Raw genomic sequence first — 18,613 nt, 5'->3', positions numbered from 1 at the left:
TCTCTTTTGTGAATCTGGCCCCTTCTTCTTATTTGCATATTTCAGAGGAAATTTAGATATTCACGTATTTATTTTGCTTGGTTAGTCAGTCTATTTCTTGGCCTATTCCTCTTTGTTTCGGCCTCCCATCTTTTTTTCTTGCGCAGTTAGCACTTCACGCGCACTTCATTGAGGGTCACAGATCATCCCCATCTATTCTGATTTTCATGGCAGTTTCCGTTGGCTTTCGTTCTTTATTCTTCAACCTTAGTATCCTCCTTTTACCTTCATACTCCTCCTGGTACTACCAGCTCCTCCTGAGCTCTCAGGAGATGAATGGCCCACAGAGTAAAGGGTAATGACCTTCTTCTTTTTGCTTGGTGTCCATCCTCTGAGGAAAGGGCTTCTACAGAGGCCTGCTATGCCGTGCTATGAAACATCCCCTTTTAGCCGGCCTACATTTACAGCCGTGTCTCGTGTTCTTTCAACCGCTCCCCTCTGAGGATTCAGTCACACAAATCTTCCCAAATTCAGGCTTTGTCTGCTGTGCTGCCTACCTCTTTAGATAACTCATAGTGCTCTGGGAATTTTTTTCTGGTCATCTGTTTGATGTTTATTGACAACAGAAAAATTGTATGGGCCAGATTCAGGTAGGAGATACGACGGCGTATCTCCAGATACGCCATCGTATCTCTGAGTGTGCGGCGTCGTACCTATGCGCCTGATTCTTAGGCCCCGTACACACGATAGAATCCATCCGCTGAAAAATCTCAGCGGATCGGTTTCAGCGGATAGATTCTATGGTGTGTACATTCCTGCGGATATTTGTCCGCGGAAATTTCCCAATTCCAGCAGATAAAAATTTGTAGACATGTCTACAAATCTATCCGCTTGAATCGATCCCAACGGATTGATCCGCTGGTCTGTACAGACTCACCGGATCAATCCGTCCGAAGGGATCCCCCGCATGCGTCGTAATGATTCGACGCATGCGTGGAATTTCTTATATGACAGCGTCGCGCTCGTCGCCGCGTCATCATCGCGGCAACGGCGTGACACGTCATCGCGAGGGGATTTCGGCGCGGATTTCGATCCTATGGTGAGTACACTCCATCGGATCCAAATCCGCTGAAATCCTCGAGAGGATTTATCCGCGGAAACGGTCCGCTGGACCGTATCCGCGGATAAATCCTCTCGTGTGTACTAGGCCTGAGAATCAGTTACGCATAGATTTGACTAAGATCCGACCGTATTAATCACTGTAATCAGCCGTATTAATCACTGTAAACCAAATAGGAGACGTAAAGAGCATCTGAGAACGGAAACAACGGAGACACCGGAAGTAACAAATTAAGGGCTAGTCACTGCAACACAGATAGGAATATCCTATGCTACCGGATCCTACACACGTCTTCTCAGTTCCTCTGATTGGATGACGTCACACGTCTGCAACGCCAGCTGCCATCTGAGGGGACAGGCAGCGCTGCAGATGGACAGTGCCGTAGGTCTGATGTTTGCACAAGGAGCATGGGTGTGCTGCTGCACTCTTCGGGGTGTGCTGCCGGCGAAGAGCGCGCGACCCACAGCTGGGCACTTAAAGGGCAACGTACCTGTACGTGCTTGTGCCCAGCTGTGCCATTCCGTATATCGGCGTTAGGCGGTCCTCAAGTGGACCGCCTAGTTTTTTGTTTTTTGTTTTTTTTAAGTCTTCAGATCTCCAATGTTCCCTTTAAAATGTATTCAGTCAATAAAATGGTTGTGTTGTTTTCTTGCCAAGGTGATGCAACGGATGAAGAGAAGGTCCTCTCCAGAACCATCATGAGATATTGGGCCAACTTTGCATGGAACGGGTAAGAAGACTTTGTGGTCCTTCCTGCACAGAATCATTGATTGGTAGATCCCGAGGATGAGGCAGCAGATCCAACACAGGTCTTCTCTGAGAACTTTATAGGACGTTAACAATCTACAAATCCTATAAAGATATCACTGAATTGGGGACATTCACAGTAAGAGCCGGTTCACACTGGGGCCGGGGGAATGGGGCTGGGGCAGCACGCCTTGCCGAGCGACTCGGCAAGGCGTGCTGCCCACGACTTCAGAGGCCACTTGCAAAAATGACTTCTGTATTGAAGTCAATGCAAGTCGCCCTGAAGTCGTCCCAAAGTCGTACAGCAACCTTTTTCTAAGTCGGACGACTTGTGTCACTCCTATTAGAACGGTTCCATTGTACAGAACGGGACGCGACTTGTCAGGCGACCAAGTCACCTGACGAGTCACCCCTGTGTAAACCGGCTCTAAGGGCCTTATTATCCAAAAATGTAACCAATCTGATTCTCTCTAGAACTTTTACATTGTATGTCTTCTTACAATGACCTATGTGTTTCCTATGCGCCTTAGCTCCATCTAGTGGCCATATTGCTTTTATTTACTACGGCCTATCACAAAAGGACATTTACTCAGAAGAGAAAACAGCCTAAAGAACAATTATTTTTGCCCAATTCGCACAGAATGATTGTGCTGATACACAAATGGCTAATGCCCCGTACACACGATCGGATATTCCGACAGCAAAATTCCGATGTGAGCTTTTGAACGGAAATTGCGACTGTGTGTATGCTCCATCGGACTTTTGCTGTCGGAATTTCCGCCAACAAAAGATTAAGAGCTGGTTCTCAAATTTTCCCACGGACATTTCTGCAAAATTCTGACGCATGCTCGGAAACAATTCGACGCATGCTCGGAAGCATTGAACTTCATTTTTCTCGGCCTCGTCGTAGTGTTGTACGTCACCACGTTCTTGACGGTCGAAAGTTCAGAGATCTTTTGTGTGACCGTGTATACGCAAGCCAAGCTTGAGCAGAATTCCGTCGGAAAAAACATCCAAGGTTTTTCCGACGGAAAATCCGATCGTGTGTACGTAGCATTTGAGATTTTTTTTATTATAAATAGACCTCTAATGCCGTCTACACACGATTGGAAATTCCGACAAGAAAAATTCTATGTGAGCATTTGGTCGGAAATTCCAACCGTGTGTAGGCTCCATCTGACTTTTTCTGTCGGAATTTCCGACAGCAAAAATTTGAGAGCCGGTTCTCAAATTTTCCGACGGGAAAAGTTCTTGTTGGAAATTTCGATCGTCTGTATGCAATTCCGATGCGCAAAAAAAAACATGCTCGGGAATCATTTTGACGCATGCTCGGAATCATTAAACATAATTTTCCTCGGCTTGTTGTAGTGTTGTACGTCATCGCGTTCTTGACGGTCAGAATTTTGTGTGACCGTGTGTATGCAACACAAGATTAAGCCAACATTCCGTCTGAAAATAAAATTCTTGTCGGAATTTCCGATCGTGTGTACGCGGCATAAGAGTCAGATAGATCATGAGACACAAATGCTTTGAATATAATGCTCTGTACTACAATGTGAATCTTTTTTTTCTGGCAGGAACCCCAATGGACCGGGTCTGGTAGAGTGGCCTCTGTATGACACAAAGGAACAATACTTGGAAATTAACTTGAAGCAGAAAACATCGGCTCGGCTAAGGGAGGACAAGTTCCAATTCTGGAGCAAGATCCTTTCTGGGACGTTGGAGGAGAGAGGGGAGCACGCTGAGCTGTAGACCTCCATCCATTCTCTATATGTCACTCTCATTCTCTCTTCTCCCCATCTTCTCCTTTATGACCCCCCAAGATGAAGGAACCCACATTCACGTTACATTTTCATCTCCCTCCATTCCTTCCTCTATCTCTTCTGCTCTCTCTTCTGGCCTCCTCTCCTTCCATCTATCTCTTCTGCTCTCTCTTCTGGCCTCCTCTACCTCCATCTATCTGTTCTGTTCTCTCTCTTCTGGCCTCCTCTCCATCCATCTATCTCTTCTGTTCTCTCTTCTGGCCTCCTCTCCCTCCATCTATCTCTTCTGTTCTCTCTCTTCTGGCCTCCTCTCCATCCATCTATCTCTTCTGCTCTCTCTTCTTGCCTCCTCTCCCTCCATCTATCTGTTCTCTCTCTTCTGGCCTCCTCTCCATCCATCTATCTCTTCTGATCTCTCTTCTGGTCTCCTCTCCCTCCATCTATCTCTTCTGCTCTCTCTTCTGGCCTCCTCTCCCTCCATCTATCTCTTCTGCCCTCTCTTCTGGCCTCCTCTCCCTCCATCTATCTCTTCTGCTCTCTCTTCTGGCCTCCTCTCCCTCCATCTATCTCTTCTGACCTCTCTTCTGGCCTCCTCTCCCTCCATCTATCTCTTCTGATCTTTCTTCTGGCCTCCTCTCCCTCCGTCTATCTCTTCTGCTCTCTGTTCTAGCCTCCTTTCCCTCCATCTATCTCTTCTGCTCTCTCTTCTGGCCTCCTCTCCCTCCATCTATCTCTCCTGCTCTCTCTTCTGGCCTTCTCTCCCTCCTTCTATCTCTTCTGCTCTCTCTTCTGGCCTTCTATCCTTCCATCTATCTCTTCTGCTCTCTCTTCTGGCCCCCTCTCCCTCCATCTATCTCTTCTGGCCTCCTCTCCCTCCATCTATCTCTTCTGCCCTTCGATCCCTCCATCTATCTCTTCTGCTCTCTCTTCTGGCCTCCTCTCCCTCCATCTATCTCTTCTGCTCTCTCTTCTGGCCTCCTCTCCCTCCATCTATCTCTTCTGGCCTCCTCTCCCTCCATCGATCTCTTCTGGCCTTCTATCCCTCCATCTATCTCTTCTGCTCTCTCTTCTGGCCTCCTCTCCCTCCATTGATGTCTTCTGGCCTTCTATCCCTCCATCTATCTCTTCTGCTCTCTCTTCTGGCCTCCTCTCCCTCCCTCTATCTCTTCTGCTCTCTCTTCTGGTCTCCTCTCCCTCCATCTATCTCTTGTGCTCTCTCTTCTGGCCTCCTCTCCCTCCATCTATCTCTTGATGTTCCTCCCTTCCGTCTTCTCCTCACTCTCTCCATCTGTCTTTTTTCTACCACCTTCTTCCACCAAGATTTTCGTATTTTGCCTTGACCCCCCCCCCCCCCCCCCACCCATTAACACTCCCCTTCAATGAAAAATAAAAATATTTTTGTTTTCACCGTATACCTTATTTTAGATCTAATGATATCATCACTATGCTTCTTTATGCAATGCAGTCAAATCATGGCTGGTGGAAGGGGCTAGTAGGGTACTGTACATAGATAGGTGGGGACAGAAAAAGGTGGTATAGGTCAGTAAAAGGTAGGTGTGGACAAACAAAGGTTGGTGGTAACAGAACAAAAGTGGCAGGAGACATACAAAGGTGAGTGGGGACAGTTGCAGTTGCAAGGACAAAGGTGGGTGGGAACAGACAGAGGTGGGTGGGGAACACAAATTGGGTGGGGACAGACAAAGGTGGGTGGGGACAAACAAAAGGCGGTACTGATTGCTACATTGAAAATAATTGAGATGATGATGCTGATTAGGGATGAGCTTCAAGTTCGAGTCGAAATCATGTTCGACACGAACATTGCCTGTTCGCCTGTTCGGCGAACAACGAACAATTTGAGGTGTTCGCGGCAAATTTGAAAAGCCGCGGAACACCCTGTTAAAGTCTATGGGAGAAATCTAAAGTACTAATTTTAAAGGCTAATATGCAAGTTATTGTCCTAAAAAGTGTTTGGGGACCTGGGTCCTGCCCTAGGGGACATGTATCAATGCAAAAAAAAGTTTTAAAAACAGCCGTTTTTTCGAGAGCAGTGAATTTAATAATGCTTAGAGTGAAACAATAAAAGTGAAATATTCCTTTAAATTTTGTACCTAGGGGGGGTGTAAAGTAAGCATGTGAAAAAGCGCATGTTTCCAGTACTTAGAACTGTCCCTGCACAAAGTGTCATTTCTGAAAGAAATACAGTCATTTAAAACGGACTTGCGGCTTTAATGAATTGTCGGCTCCTGGCAATTCAGAGAGGATTCATTCATAAAAAATAAAAAAAATAGCGTGGGGGTCCCCCCAAATTCAATTTCCAGGCCCTTCAGGTCTGGTATGGATATTAAGGGGAACCCCGCCGTCAATTTAAAAAAAAAATGACGTGGGGTTCCCCCCAAATATCCATTCCAGACCCTTCAGGTCTGGTGTGGATTTTAAGGGGAACTCCACCCCAATTTTTTTTAAAAAATGGTGTGGAGTTCCCCCAAAAATCCACACCAGACCCCTTATCCGAGCACGTTAACCTGGCCGGCCGCAGAAAAGAGGGGGGGACAGAGTGCGGCCCCCCCTCTCCTGAACCGTACCAGGCCACATGCCCTCAACATGGGGAGGATGTCCCCATGTTGATGGGGACAAGGGCCTCATCCCCACAACCCTTGCCCGGTGGTTGTGGGGTCTGCAGGCGGGGGGCTTATCAGAATCTGGAAGACCCCTTTAACAAAGGGGACCTCCAGATCCTGCCCCCCCCCTATGTGAATTGGTAATGGGGTACATTGTACCCCTACCATTTCACGAAGGAAGTGTAAATAGTTGTAAAAAAAAACACACGCACACTGTAGAAAAAAGTCCTTTATTAATAAAAAAATAAAAAATAAATCCAGCGGTAGTAATCCACTCGGTCCCGACTCCCCGCTCCAACGTTGTCTGTATCCAGCGACGGGTGATCTCCTCTCCTGTCCAGCGATGAGAAGATCATCCGGAATCCAGAGCGCAGCGTCGCCCGCCTCCTCTCTCCGCCGGACACAGCCCGGCAAATGACGCGGGTGAAGCTGTGACATTTCTTTTATTGGTGAGGCGGGGCCATCCGTCACGTGACCCCGCCCCCTCTGACGCAAGGGGGAAGCCAGGCTTCCCCAGTGACGTAGCAGAGGCTGCGTCAGAGGGGGACAGGGTCACCCGACGGGTGGCCTGAAGAAGCATTCTCCTGAAGAAGCAGATAACTACGAAACATGTTGGTGGCCTACACCATATGCAATTAGTGGAAATACCCCTTGAGGAACTCCTCAGGTAGAGGTGCCTCCCTTGATGGGAATGTAGGACATGTTAAGAGGGAATTGTATTGCCTGTATCTTGTTGTGCTGATGGTTTATCTTTTTATATATTGTATGTGTGTATACAAATAAAATTTAGTGTTTTAAAAAAAAAATCTAGTAATGTTCTTTGATGTTACCGGGAAAATCCTGTTGCCCTATCTGTCCAATTTCCTCTCTATATTATTTGAGATGTGGGTACCTATAATTTAGAAATCAAACCAGCTCCATACAATTAGTTCTTAGTTATTGTATTTCACTGGATGGGGCATTGTGCTCACCGATGGATATAAGAGGGACTTTTTTGGGGGATTTAACATTCTTTTCAAATGTTTGGGTGTCTTTCTTTTCTTGGTTATATATATTTTTTCCTGAATGGCGTAGCAGCACTATGTAACCCTTACCTATCTAGAGCGATTTCCAGCTGCTGGTCGCTGCAACACCCACTCACACTCAAAGCCATTTTTCAGAAATGTGGATGGAGAATAGTGTTTGGATTTCTTACTCAGTGGGGGGGGGGTGGATTGGGTTCAAGGGCCCCCCTTATTTTTATAGGGGCTTCTAGATTCTGATAAGCTCCCTGCCTGCCAACCCCCACAACTGCCAGCATTGAGTTGTAAGGAAGAGGCCCTTGTACTCATCATGGGGACAAGGTTCTCAGATTAAAGCCAGGTACACACTATGAGTATTTTTTTCATTAAATCAAAAAAACATCCTAAGTAAGTACAGCGATCTCCCCCACTGAGCTGTTGTGTTTCCGACTGAACACCAGAACACTATGATCAGCACTCTCTGCCATTGGCTGAGAGAGCTGATCGGGAGCCAATCGGCTGCCGGTTTTCCAAACGGCCGGCTTCTATGGGATGGGCTTCTTTACACACAGGTCGAATGTTGGCTGGTTTTTATTGAACCGGCTGAGGTCTCCTGACATTTGGCCTATGTCTACAAGCTCTGGTGTGAACTTTTAGGGGTATATTATGCAAAAATATATATATAATTTTTTGTTTTTGCATGGGGACCCCCCCTTAAAATCCACACCAGACTCAATGGGCTAGATTCACATAGATCAGCGGATCTTTAGATCCGCGTGATCTATGTGATTTAAGATCCAAGTTTGAGAGGCAAGTGGGTAATTCACAAAACACTTACCTCCAAACTTGCGGCGGCGGATCGTAAATCCCCCGGCGGAATTCAAATTCCGCGGCTAGGGGGAGTTTACTATTTAAATCAGGCGCGTCCCCGCGCCAATTTAAATGCGCATGCGCCGTCCGCGATTTTTCCCGGCGTGCATTGCTCCCACTGACGTCGCTAGGATGTCAGTGGTTTCGGCGTGAGCGTAACTTGCGATGAGCGGGATAGAGAGTCGGCGTATGCAAACGACGTAAAAAAATCGATGCGGGAACGACGGCTATACTTAACATTGGCTGCGCCTCATAGAAGCAGGGGTAAGTATACGCTGGGAAAACCGCTACGTAAACGTCGTAACAACACTGCGTCGGGCCCGTGTACGTTCGTGAATTGGCGTATCTCGCTGATTTACATATTTCTCAACGTAAATCAGCGAGAACGCCCCCCGCGGCCATTTTTAAATTGCAGTTAAGATCCGACGGTGTAACACAGTTACACCTGTCGGATCTTAGGCATATCTATGCGTAACTGATTCTATGAATCAGTCGCATAGATACGACGGGCCTAAGTCAGAGATACGACGGTGTATCAGGAGATACACCATCGTATCTCTTTGTGAATCTGGCCCAATGTGTCTAGCATAGGCGTGCGCACAGGGTGTGCCTGGGCGCACCCTAATCACCCTGTGCTGGGCAGATTCCCTCTGCTGCTTGGTTGTGAGAAAGAGACTGGGGAATCTCAGTCCTCAGTCTTTTTTTTTGTCTCAAAGGTGAGACATCAGGGGCTTATTTAGACCCCTGATATTTCACCAAAGCCCCCAATGGAGCACCTAAAAAAATTGTAAAAAACAATTATAAAAATGATTGTATAAACATATTATAAAAAAGTAATAATAAAAAATAAAAAATAAATGAACTACTGACATCGTCTACTGCTCTACTGACGCTGTCCATTGTCCTATATATATATATATATATATATATATATACACACACACACACAAACACACATGTGTGTTTGAGCTTTGGGGTGCACACCCTAATGCAATAGGCTGCGCACACCTATGGGGTCTAGTATGCATTTTGGGGCGGACTCTTCACATTTTTTACATTCTTACTGTAAGCTACAACAAAAAAAAGCGACATTTACAGATAAAAAAATTAATGATCCTCCAAAGGTCCCCCAAATATTTTGTTCTATTTTTTTCTAATAGAAGCCTGAAGGGAAATGTCATTTGTGGCCAATTTATTTTGTATTTAGTGCCCTCATGCTATTTTTCCTTCTAGACCAGTAAATGGGTATTTTTTTGTTTGACGGATTCAGTTCCCATTGATTTCAATAGTGTTTGGGTTCGGCATTTGAACTTCTTTGAAGACCCTTCTGGAACTGAACTCAGGGCAGTCCAGCTCATTTCTAGTGACAGCGGGCGGTTCCTGGCCTGGATGCCAGCAGGGGCCCGGGGGAGCAGCTCAGTCCAGATTTTGTTTTAAAGACTGAAGTGGTTAATAACTTTGCTCCACAGAGCTTGGAAAGCTTATCGAAGTGCATTTGGAACTTTAGACTGGTGGTCAGGTTTATTTGGACCGAGGGGTGTGTCTTTCCTATTGTGTAACAAATAGAAACACTGAGATATTTAACAATGCAATAATCTCATTCTAAATATCAGAATCGCTCGCAGACTGACCCGGGGCAACCTCAAAGGGTTGGAGGAAGATGAAGTTCTGCGCTCTCCTCTGTCTGTCCTCGTTGGCCGTTCTCGGGATCGGTGAGATCTTTATACTTATTTCAGAGAGTTTCTTTGTCCTCTAGTAATGTTTACCAGCTTCTCTGATCTTGTTATATTGTCTGTAGTGATTTATACAATGTATATCAGAGTGGGTAGTGCGCCATGTCTCCCAGCTCCAGAAACTAGGGCCCAGATTCAGAGTGTGGGCGCACATTACGCCGCCGTAGAGTAACCAATATCCAGAAAAACGCATTTCAAAAAAGTTATAAATTGATTTGCATTTTAATGAGTGAAATAAGTATTTGATCCCCTATCAATCAGCAAGATTTCTGTCTCCCAGGTGTCTTTTATACATGTAACGAGCTGAGATTAGAAGCACTCTCTAAGACCCCATTCACAACTGAGCATTTTGTAGCTTGAAGCCTGAAGCTACAAAACACTGGAGGGGAAAAAAATCTATTATTCGCTATAGATATGGTTCACATCTCCACTACCAAACGCCTGAAGCTCAAACAAGTTCTGGGACTTTTTCTTAGGCAGATTTGGGTGGTTTTCTGCTTTTTACATTGGTGACCTTTTGACCTGTACAAAATCGCCGCAAAAACGCGGTAAAATTGCGCGACTTTCTGCCTGAAAACACTATGCTCAGGTGTGAATGGGGCCTTAAAGGGAGTGCTCCTAATCTCAGCTTGTTACCTGTATAAAAGACACCTGTCCCAAGACACAAATCAATCAGATTCCAATCTCTCCACCATGGCCAAGACCAAAGAGCTGTCTAAGGATGTCAGGGATAGGGATGAGCCGAACAGCCCCCCCCCCCCCCGTTCGGTTCGCACCAACATTTAGAACCCCATTGACGTCTATGGGACTCGAACGTTCGAATTCAAAAGTGCTCATTTTAAAGCCTAATATGCAAGTTATTGTCGTAAAATGTCTTTGAGAACCCGGGTCTTGCCCCAGGGAACATGTATCAATGGAAAAAAAGTTTTAAAAACGGTCGTTTTTTCAGGAGCAGTGATTTTAATGATGCTTAAATAAAAAAAATAAAAAAAAATGAAAAATTCCTGTCGTTTTTTCCAAGACTCCTGAAAAAACGACCGTTTTTAAAACTTTTTTTCCATTGATACATGTTCCCTCGGGCAAGACCCGGGTTCTCAAAGACGTTTTCACAGGCATACTATAGACACCCAGCAGGCACAATATTTAAAGGAATTTTTCATTTTTTAAATTTTTTTATTTAAGCATTATTAAAATCACTGCTCCTGAATCTTTAGGTGCAAACTACAGAGCACACGGCCAGTACACACCAAGTAGCTTTAGGTGCAAACTACAGAGGACACAGGCAATAAACCAAGTAAGAATACTGCAGCTAGCACAATCACCTGTCTGCCAGTAAATTAGGAAGAACTGATCTAGCTAAATTATCCAGTGTATAAATATATGTACAACACCTGGGATGTATATATATCCTCTACACACTAACATTAACTGACTAGCCTGCCTGCCTGCTCTATCTACCTGCAAAAAATGACACTCTCTCTGTCCTCTCTTAACCACCGCAACACACTACACAAGGCCGACCTTTTATAGTGTGGGGCGTGTACTAAACCCCCTGAGCCATAATTGGCCAAAGCCACCCTGGCAAAATCGCAATAAGCGTTTATTGATTGGTTTGCGCAAAAGTTATAGCGTTTACAAAATAGGGGGTAGTTTTATGGCATTTTTATTAATATATTTTTTTTACGAGTAATGGCGGCGATCAGCGATAAATTTTTTTCGGTACTGCGACATTATGGCGGACACTTCGGACACGTTTGACACATTTTTGGGACCATTGGCATTTTTATAGCGATCAGTGCTATAAAAATGCATTGGATTACTATAAAAATGCCACTGGCAGGGAAGGGGTTAACACTAGGGGGGCGGGGAAGGGGTTAAGTATGTTCCCTGGGTGTGTTCTAACTGTAGGGGGGGTGGACTCACTAGGGGAAATGACTGATCGCTGTTCATACATTGTATGAACAGACGGTCAGGCATTTCTCCCCCTGACAGGAGCGGGAGCTGTGTGTTTACAGACACAGCTCCCCGGTCATCGCTCTGTAACGAGCAATCGCGGGTGCCTGGCGGTGATCGCACCTGCCGGGCACGCGCGTCGGGATCAGGGACAAGCGGGGGGCGCACACGCGCCCCTAGTGGCCGCTTCACGAGGTGACGTTATACTACGTGCTCTAGCGCAGGGGAGCCGACCTGCCGCGGTAGAACTGCGGCGGTTGGTCGGCAAGTAGTTAATGTTCTCACAAAACATGCAAAGCAAGTGAGGTTAAAAAATGTCAATTCTTCTCTGAAGATATAAAGACAATTCAGAATCTAAAAGACCGTTTCTGTACCATCAATCCTTTCCCCGCGGTATCCAACAAGTACGGCTTCCGTAGGGATGAGTGGTGCTGTACACAATGCAGAAAGTCATACAGATCCCCTTTGTGAATTGTATTAGGTGGAGGGTGAGTAGTGGCCACCAGGCTGGATGTTGTGTAATCTTTCCATATGATCTGATTTCAGGCCAAGCAGAGGAAAGGCCATTGGTGGACACAAAGTACGGGAAACTCCGGGGGATCAACGTGCCAGTAAAGGAAACTCCAAGAACTGCAGATGCTTTCTATGGGATCCCCTTCGCAAAGCCTCCAGTAGACTCATTGAGATTTGCATATCCGGAAGCACCAGAACCCTGGGAATCCACCCGAGACGCTTCCCAATACGCCCCCATGTAAGTGTCAGGAGTTCACCATCTGAGCTTCCTTGTGTATTCCAATCCATGAAACCCAAAAGGTTCCAAAAGAAGAGGCTAATGCCGCGTACACACGACCGTTTTAATGACGTGAAATATTTTTTTTATTTTTTATGTCATTAAAAACGATGGTGTGTGGGCTCCAGAGCATTTTTCACGATGTAAAAAATGGGCATTAAAAATTTCGAACATGCTCTAAATTTTCGCGTCGTTTTTCACGTTGTGAAAAATGGTCGTGTGTAGGCTTTAACGACGGGGAAAAAAACATGCTTTCTCAGAAGCAAGTTATGAGACGGGAGCACTCGTTCTGGTAAAACTAGCGTTTGTAATGGAGATAGCGCATTCGTCACGCTGTAACAGACTGAAAAGCGCGAAGACTGAAAAGCGCGAATTGTCTCTCACCAAACTTTTACTAACACAAAATCAGCAAAAGCAGCCCAAAGGGTGGCGCCATCCGAAATGGAACTTCCCCTTTATAGTGCCGTTGTACGTGTTGTACGTCACCGCGCTTTGCTCCAACTTTTTTTTTCTTCTCGATTGTGTGCAAGGCAGGCTCAACGTCGTTTTTTTCTAGAACAAGAAAAACGGTCGTGTGTATAAGACTTCAATGAGAAAGGAGCAATTTCTGACTCTAAGGCCCCTTTCGGGGCACACTGGGGTGTTTTTCGAGTGTTATTGGAGCGTTATTCGAGTGAAGCCTCATCTGCAATCCCAATGTGAAAGCCCGAGTGCTTTCAGAGCTCTTTCACACTGCCAGCGCCCGAAACGTTTTAGGGCGTTTTTGCAGTGCCTCAGTGTGAAAGGGTAAGGCGGTTTTTACAGCGCTTTTCAATTCATTTCAATGGAGAGGGGCGTTTTTGGAGCTTTTTTTTCAGCGCCCGAAAGCTGCTCCAAAGATGCTGCTTGCAGGACTCAGTGTGAAAGGGTCCATTGAGATGCATGGAGAGCGTTTTATGAGCGTTTTAAAAGCGCTATTTTAACGCTAAAACGCTGTACAAACGCTTCAGTGGGAAAGGGGTCTTAGATAAGCAACCACTGACAAGGGGTAATATATTTCCTACTTCATACTAAGGGCATTCTTCCCACTGGCCACCAATGTAAGGGGCATGCTTTCCACTGGCCACCAATGTAGGGGCATTCCTCCCACTGAGCCCCAATGTAAGGGGCATTCTTCTCACTGACCATCAATGTAGGGGCATTACTCCCACTGAGCCCCAATGTAAGGGGAATTCTTCTCACTGACCATCAATGTAAGGGGCATTCTATCCACTGGCCACCAATGTAGGGGCATTCTTCTCAATGATCAACAATGTACGGGGTATACTTCCCATAGATGGTTTAAATCTCGACTGTTCCCTTCTGAACCGGCCAAGATTCGAACCATCTATGATCGGCTTAAGTCTCCTTCTTCAGGACTATGAATGAGGTCATGTTACCTTGTATATAATACACACTGGAGCACTGCGGCTATGCAGTCCCAAAGGGGAAGTGGGGAAGAGCGAGGGTGAATGCACCCTCAAAGCATAGTGGTCAAAGCATTAGATCAGGGGTCTCCAAACTTTCCAAATTGCAAGTTTACTGTCCTTTGGACCTTTATGTGGCATCCCTCCCGCAGTGCTATTGCGTTCTGCCAGCAGGGGGCATGAGGAGCCTTCCCAGTCAGAAGAATACAATGATTACTGTTAGCGGCTATAGCCACCAGCAGTAATCCTATGTAGAAAAATCCAACCAGCCTGCCCATACCTAGGCTCCATTTATGACTTACATTCACATTTATGCATTCTAGAACGAGCGCAAAATCGCATGCTTTCCCGAGAAATGTGGCGCATTTAGCAAATGCCTGGCAATGCCACTGAGGCTGGTTCACACCAACAGGTGCAACCGAGGATGCGCGTATATCTGCGCATTGCTCATTTCAATGGGCTGCCCTTCACACAAGAAGTCTCTGATTCTTTTTCAAGAATTCCCCACACTGAAATGCATGGTGCTGTGGCACTGCGCAGTTTTACACGTGCAGGGGGTGGCATTAACTATTATTTTGGTTCAGTGCGGCGCATTTTTGAAAACAGTCAGAGACTTCTTTTCTGTATTTTTCACATTTATGGCAGCCCTACACGTGATGCATGGGAATGCGCTCAAAACGCACAGAAGTGCGCACATGCTCGGTCGCACCTTTAGGCATCAACCCAGCCTAAAGGTCCATTTTCCTTTTTCTTTGGTGTAAAGCCTGCCACTAGGATGTGGCACTGTACGTACTATAACACCAGCCAACTCGCCAATCAGTTAAAGCGCATTTGATTATTTTTGGGGATCTCAGAAGCAGCAGGACACTGAAGGAGTGTATGGATTTTTGTTTTCTTCCAGGTGTTTGCAGGAAATGGGAATGATGGAAGGGCTGACCCACTACTACAAATCTACGTTTACGATGCCGCCGCCTTCAGAGGATTGCCTGTATCTGAACATCTACGCTCCAAGCGACAGAAAAAAGGAATCAAATTTACCTGTAAGAATTGGGACAAAAGAGTACTGTGAACAGTGATCTGGCTGTTACTTCTCCCTGAAAAGCAGGAAGAAAAAACAGCCAGATCAGTAAGTAAAAGCAGCACACAATACACACATTATCAAGCACACAGTTAACCCCTTGAATGCCCCTATATGTCAACCCCAGCCAGTGTCATTAGTACAGTGTACAGTACAGTACAGTGAAGTAACGTATGCCAATCATAACGAATAATCCGAAAAAAAACGAATGAACCGAAAAGTAAACTAAACACATTTTTCGGTCGTGCACATGGGGATGTAGCAAAATACATTTTGGCCTAAATTTATCAAGAAATTTTATTTTTTAATAAATATGTTTTAACAGAAAGTAGAAAATGTTTGGATTTTATTTTCTCCAAATTTTCAGTCTTTTTTAATTTATGTAAAAAAAAAAAAAAAAAAAATGTAATTCATTCATGTCATTCTACTCTCTTCTTGTGTTTGTAGGTGATGGTCTTCATACATGGGGGTGCGCTGATAATAGGCGGAGCCTATTATGACGGTTCAGCGCTCAGCGTCTATGAGAATGTGGTTGTCGTGTCCATTCAGTACCGGCTGGGAATTCTGGGATTTTTCAGGTGAATAATCCCCCCCCCCCCCTTTAATTTAAATAGAGCATGTTGTGGTTTTCTTGAGATGGACTTAAAGATGAACTCCGGGCAAACAGCTAAATACACAGATTAAATACCGTATTTATCGGCGTATACCGCGCACTTTTTTGCCCTGAAAATCAGGGCAAAATCGTGGGTGCGCGGTATACGCCGATACCTGCTTTCCCGCGCCGAGTTTTGAACACTGCGCCGACTTATACCGAGCGCAGTACACTCGGGTATAGTCTGGCAGTCTCGGGAACTTCCGCGCTCACGTCCTGGACGTACAGGATGTTAGCGCAGAAGTTGCCGAGACTGCCCGACTATACCCGAGTGTACTGCGCTCGGTATAGGTCGGCGCAGTGTTCAAACCTCGGCGTGGGAAAAGAGCGAGGACGCTGCAGAAGGACACCGGACCTGCCGCAGAATGACACCGGACCCGCCGAAGAGGACACCGGACCTGCCGAAGAGGACACCGGACCCGCCGCAGAAGGACACCCGAAGCCGCAGAAGGACGCCGGACCCGCCGAAGAGGACACCCGAAGCCGCAGAAGGACGCTGGACCCAACGAGGCTGCCGATGGACGCCGCGCAAGACACCAAAACTGTAAGTACAAAAAAAACTTTTTTTTCCACAGGATTCAGGGTCACTTTAGGGGTGCGCGGTATACGCAGGAGCGCGTTATACCGCGATAAATACGGTACATATATGAAAGCTGTTTTACCTGCCAAAGGATTTGTTAATACAGTTCTGGGATTTACTCTGCTCTCTTCTCCTATGAGCACACTCCTTGCACTGCAGGCACCTGATTGGCTGCTTCCCTCTTTCCCAGTCTTTGCTCTGCAGTACAGGGACTGCAGGAGGCTGATATCAGGTCATGTTCAAGGACTTACACTGCTCTTAGGGATGTCCCGATACCGATACCGAGTATTTCCCCGGGTACTTGTACTCTGGGAAATGCTCCGATGCTTCACCCAATACCTGGGCAGTCAGGGTGATCGGTGCGGCAGGGGAGTTGCAAGCACTGATCTGCCCCCCTTTCAGCTGCTTTAGTTAAAGTTATACAGCAGTGATTAGTGCTTGTAACTCCCCCCAAAGCCGCACCGATCACCGCTGACTGTCCCTGTGTCCTCCTCTGTGCTGCTCTCTCCCTTTGGGTCCTTGTCCCCCTCCTTGCTGCAGTCCGTGCTCCGTGCTGTCCCCCTTTGGTGCTGTCCCCCTCCGTGCTGTCCCCCTCCGTGCTCCATGCTGTCCCACCAACAGGGCTGATAAAAAAGAAAAAAAAATACAATAAATAAAAAAAATGAATTTTAAAAAAATTATAAAAATGTAAATAAAAAAAAACAAAAAAAAATTATAAAAAAAAATAATTGTAAAAATAAATAAATAAATAAATACTGCTACTGTCACATGACATTAAAAAAAGTATCAGTAATCGGTATCGGCGAGTAAAATCTGTGGAACCATGAGGTTCAGTGCCTGCAAACGCACCCACGGGGTGCCCTAACTTATTAAGATACCCATGTTTCAGTGCATTTTGGTTTGGTGCGGGAAAGCATGCACATCCACACACCTTCCCACACTATAATTGGTGTGAACCGACTTCAAATGATCGAAGAGCTGCAGTCATTTGTGGCCTTGATATCTGTCCAGAGTTCTGCTTTAATTAAGGTTCAAATTTCAATCAGTGGCCAAAGTTTATCTGACAATTCAGGGTGGAGACATTTCATTGGGTGACTTTTCTTCTGATTCATATTGACGATCAATACAAATTTGCAATTTATTTTGTTTTCCGAATTTTGCCAAATTCGTTAATTTGAAAATATCCGAATTATGAAAACCCCGTTTGACAATTTTTTTTCGAATTTTCGAAAATTTGTAAATTCAAAATTCTTAAATTTGTAAATTTGTAAATTTAAAGTTGTAAATTCGGAAATTCGTAAACTCGTGAATTTGTAAATTTGTAAACTTGCAAATTTGTAAATTTGTAAATTCGGAAATTTGTAAGTTTAAAGTTGGAAATTCGGAAATTCGGAAACTCGTGAATTTGTAAACTTGTAAATTTGTAAATATGAAATTCGAAATTCCAAAAACACGAAAGTTTGAAAATCTGAAATAATAACTAACTAATAATAACCTAACTATTACTAACTATTAAATTATAGGTATTGGAATTTCCTTTCAAATTTGGCTGTTAGTGAACAAATACGAATTTATGCGAAGTTACGAATTATCTTAAAAAAACGAATGCCATATTTTAAACAAATGGAACGTAATGAATTAATAATAATAAATAACTCTAATAACGATAAAGGGTTTTTATTATTATTATTATTATTATTATTAATAATTTCTTCCGTTCCATTTGTTTAGATGCGGCATTCGATATTTCGGATAATTCGTGTTCGTTACATTCTCTAACAGTGAAATTTGAAAGGAAATTCCAATACCTATAATTTAATAGTTAGTTATTTTAGTTAGTTAGGGCCAGATTCACGTAGAGCGGGCGCAATTTTACGTAACCGGTTTACGTTACACCGCCGCAATTTTTCCGATTTAGTGCCCGATCCACAAAGCACTTACCTGGAAATTTGCGGCGGTGTATCGTAAACAGGTCTGGCGCAAGTGACCCAATTTCAAATGGGGCGGGTACCATTTAAATTAGGCGCGCTCCCGCGCCGGACGTACTGCGCATGCTCCCGTCGCAAATTTCCCGACGTGCTTTGCGCGAAATTACGACGCGCCAACGTTTTGTGAATCGTGACGTGAAAAAAGAGTTACGCCGGGAAAATTTAAAAATTTAAAAATAATTCAAAAGCGACGCGGGAAAGACAGGCATACTTTAACATGGTGGAGTACTTTTACACCATGTTAAAGGTGCACTATCTTTGCGACGGAAATCTAACACTCGCGACGACGTAACGAC

At 45.1% G+C, this 18,613-nt stretch overlaps 1 protein-coding gene across 1 annotated transcript in view; it reads left to right on the top strand.

The window, feature by feature from the left end:
- The window catches only part of LOC120916838, a 52,744-nt gene that overhangs the window by 18,678 nt on the left and 15,453 nt on the right, over positions 1–18,613 (top strand). The window contains exons 12-18 of the mRNA XM_040327782.1: positions 1,757–1,829; positions 3,424–3,594; positions 9,712–9,810; positions 9,897–9,919; positions 12,331–12,535; positions 14,921–15,059; positions 15,545–15,675. Coding sequence (XP_040183716.1) covers positions 1,757–1,829; positions 3,424–3,594; positions 9,712–9,810; positions 9,897–9,919; positions 12,331–12,535; positions 14,921–15,059; positions 15,545–15,675 — 841 coding nt within the window. The remainder of the gene's footprint in view (positions 1–1,756; positions 1,830–3,423; positions 3,595–9,711; positions 9,811–9,896; positions 9,920–12,330; positions 12,536–14,920; positions 15,060–15,544; positions 15,676–18,613) is intronic.

Source organism: Rana temporaria, chromosome 11 (assembly GCF_905171775.1).
Source record: "Rana temporaria chromosome 11, aRanTem1.1, whole genome shotgun sequence".
Classification (NCBI taxonomy): Eukaryota; Metazoa; Chordata; class Amphibia; order Anura; family Ranidae; genus Rana; species Rana temporaria.
The sequence above is the reverse complement of the archived record's forward strand: the minus strand, read 5'-3'. Positions and strand labels throughout refer to the sequence as shown.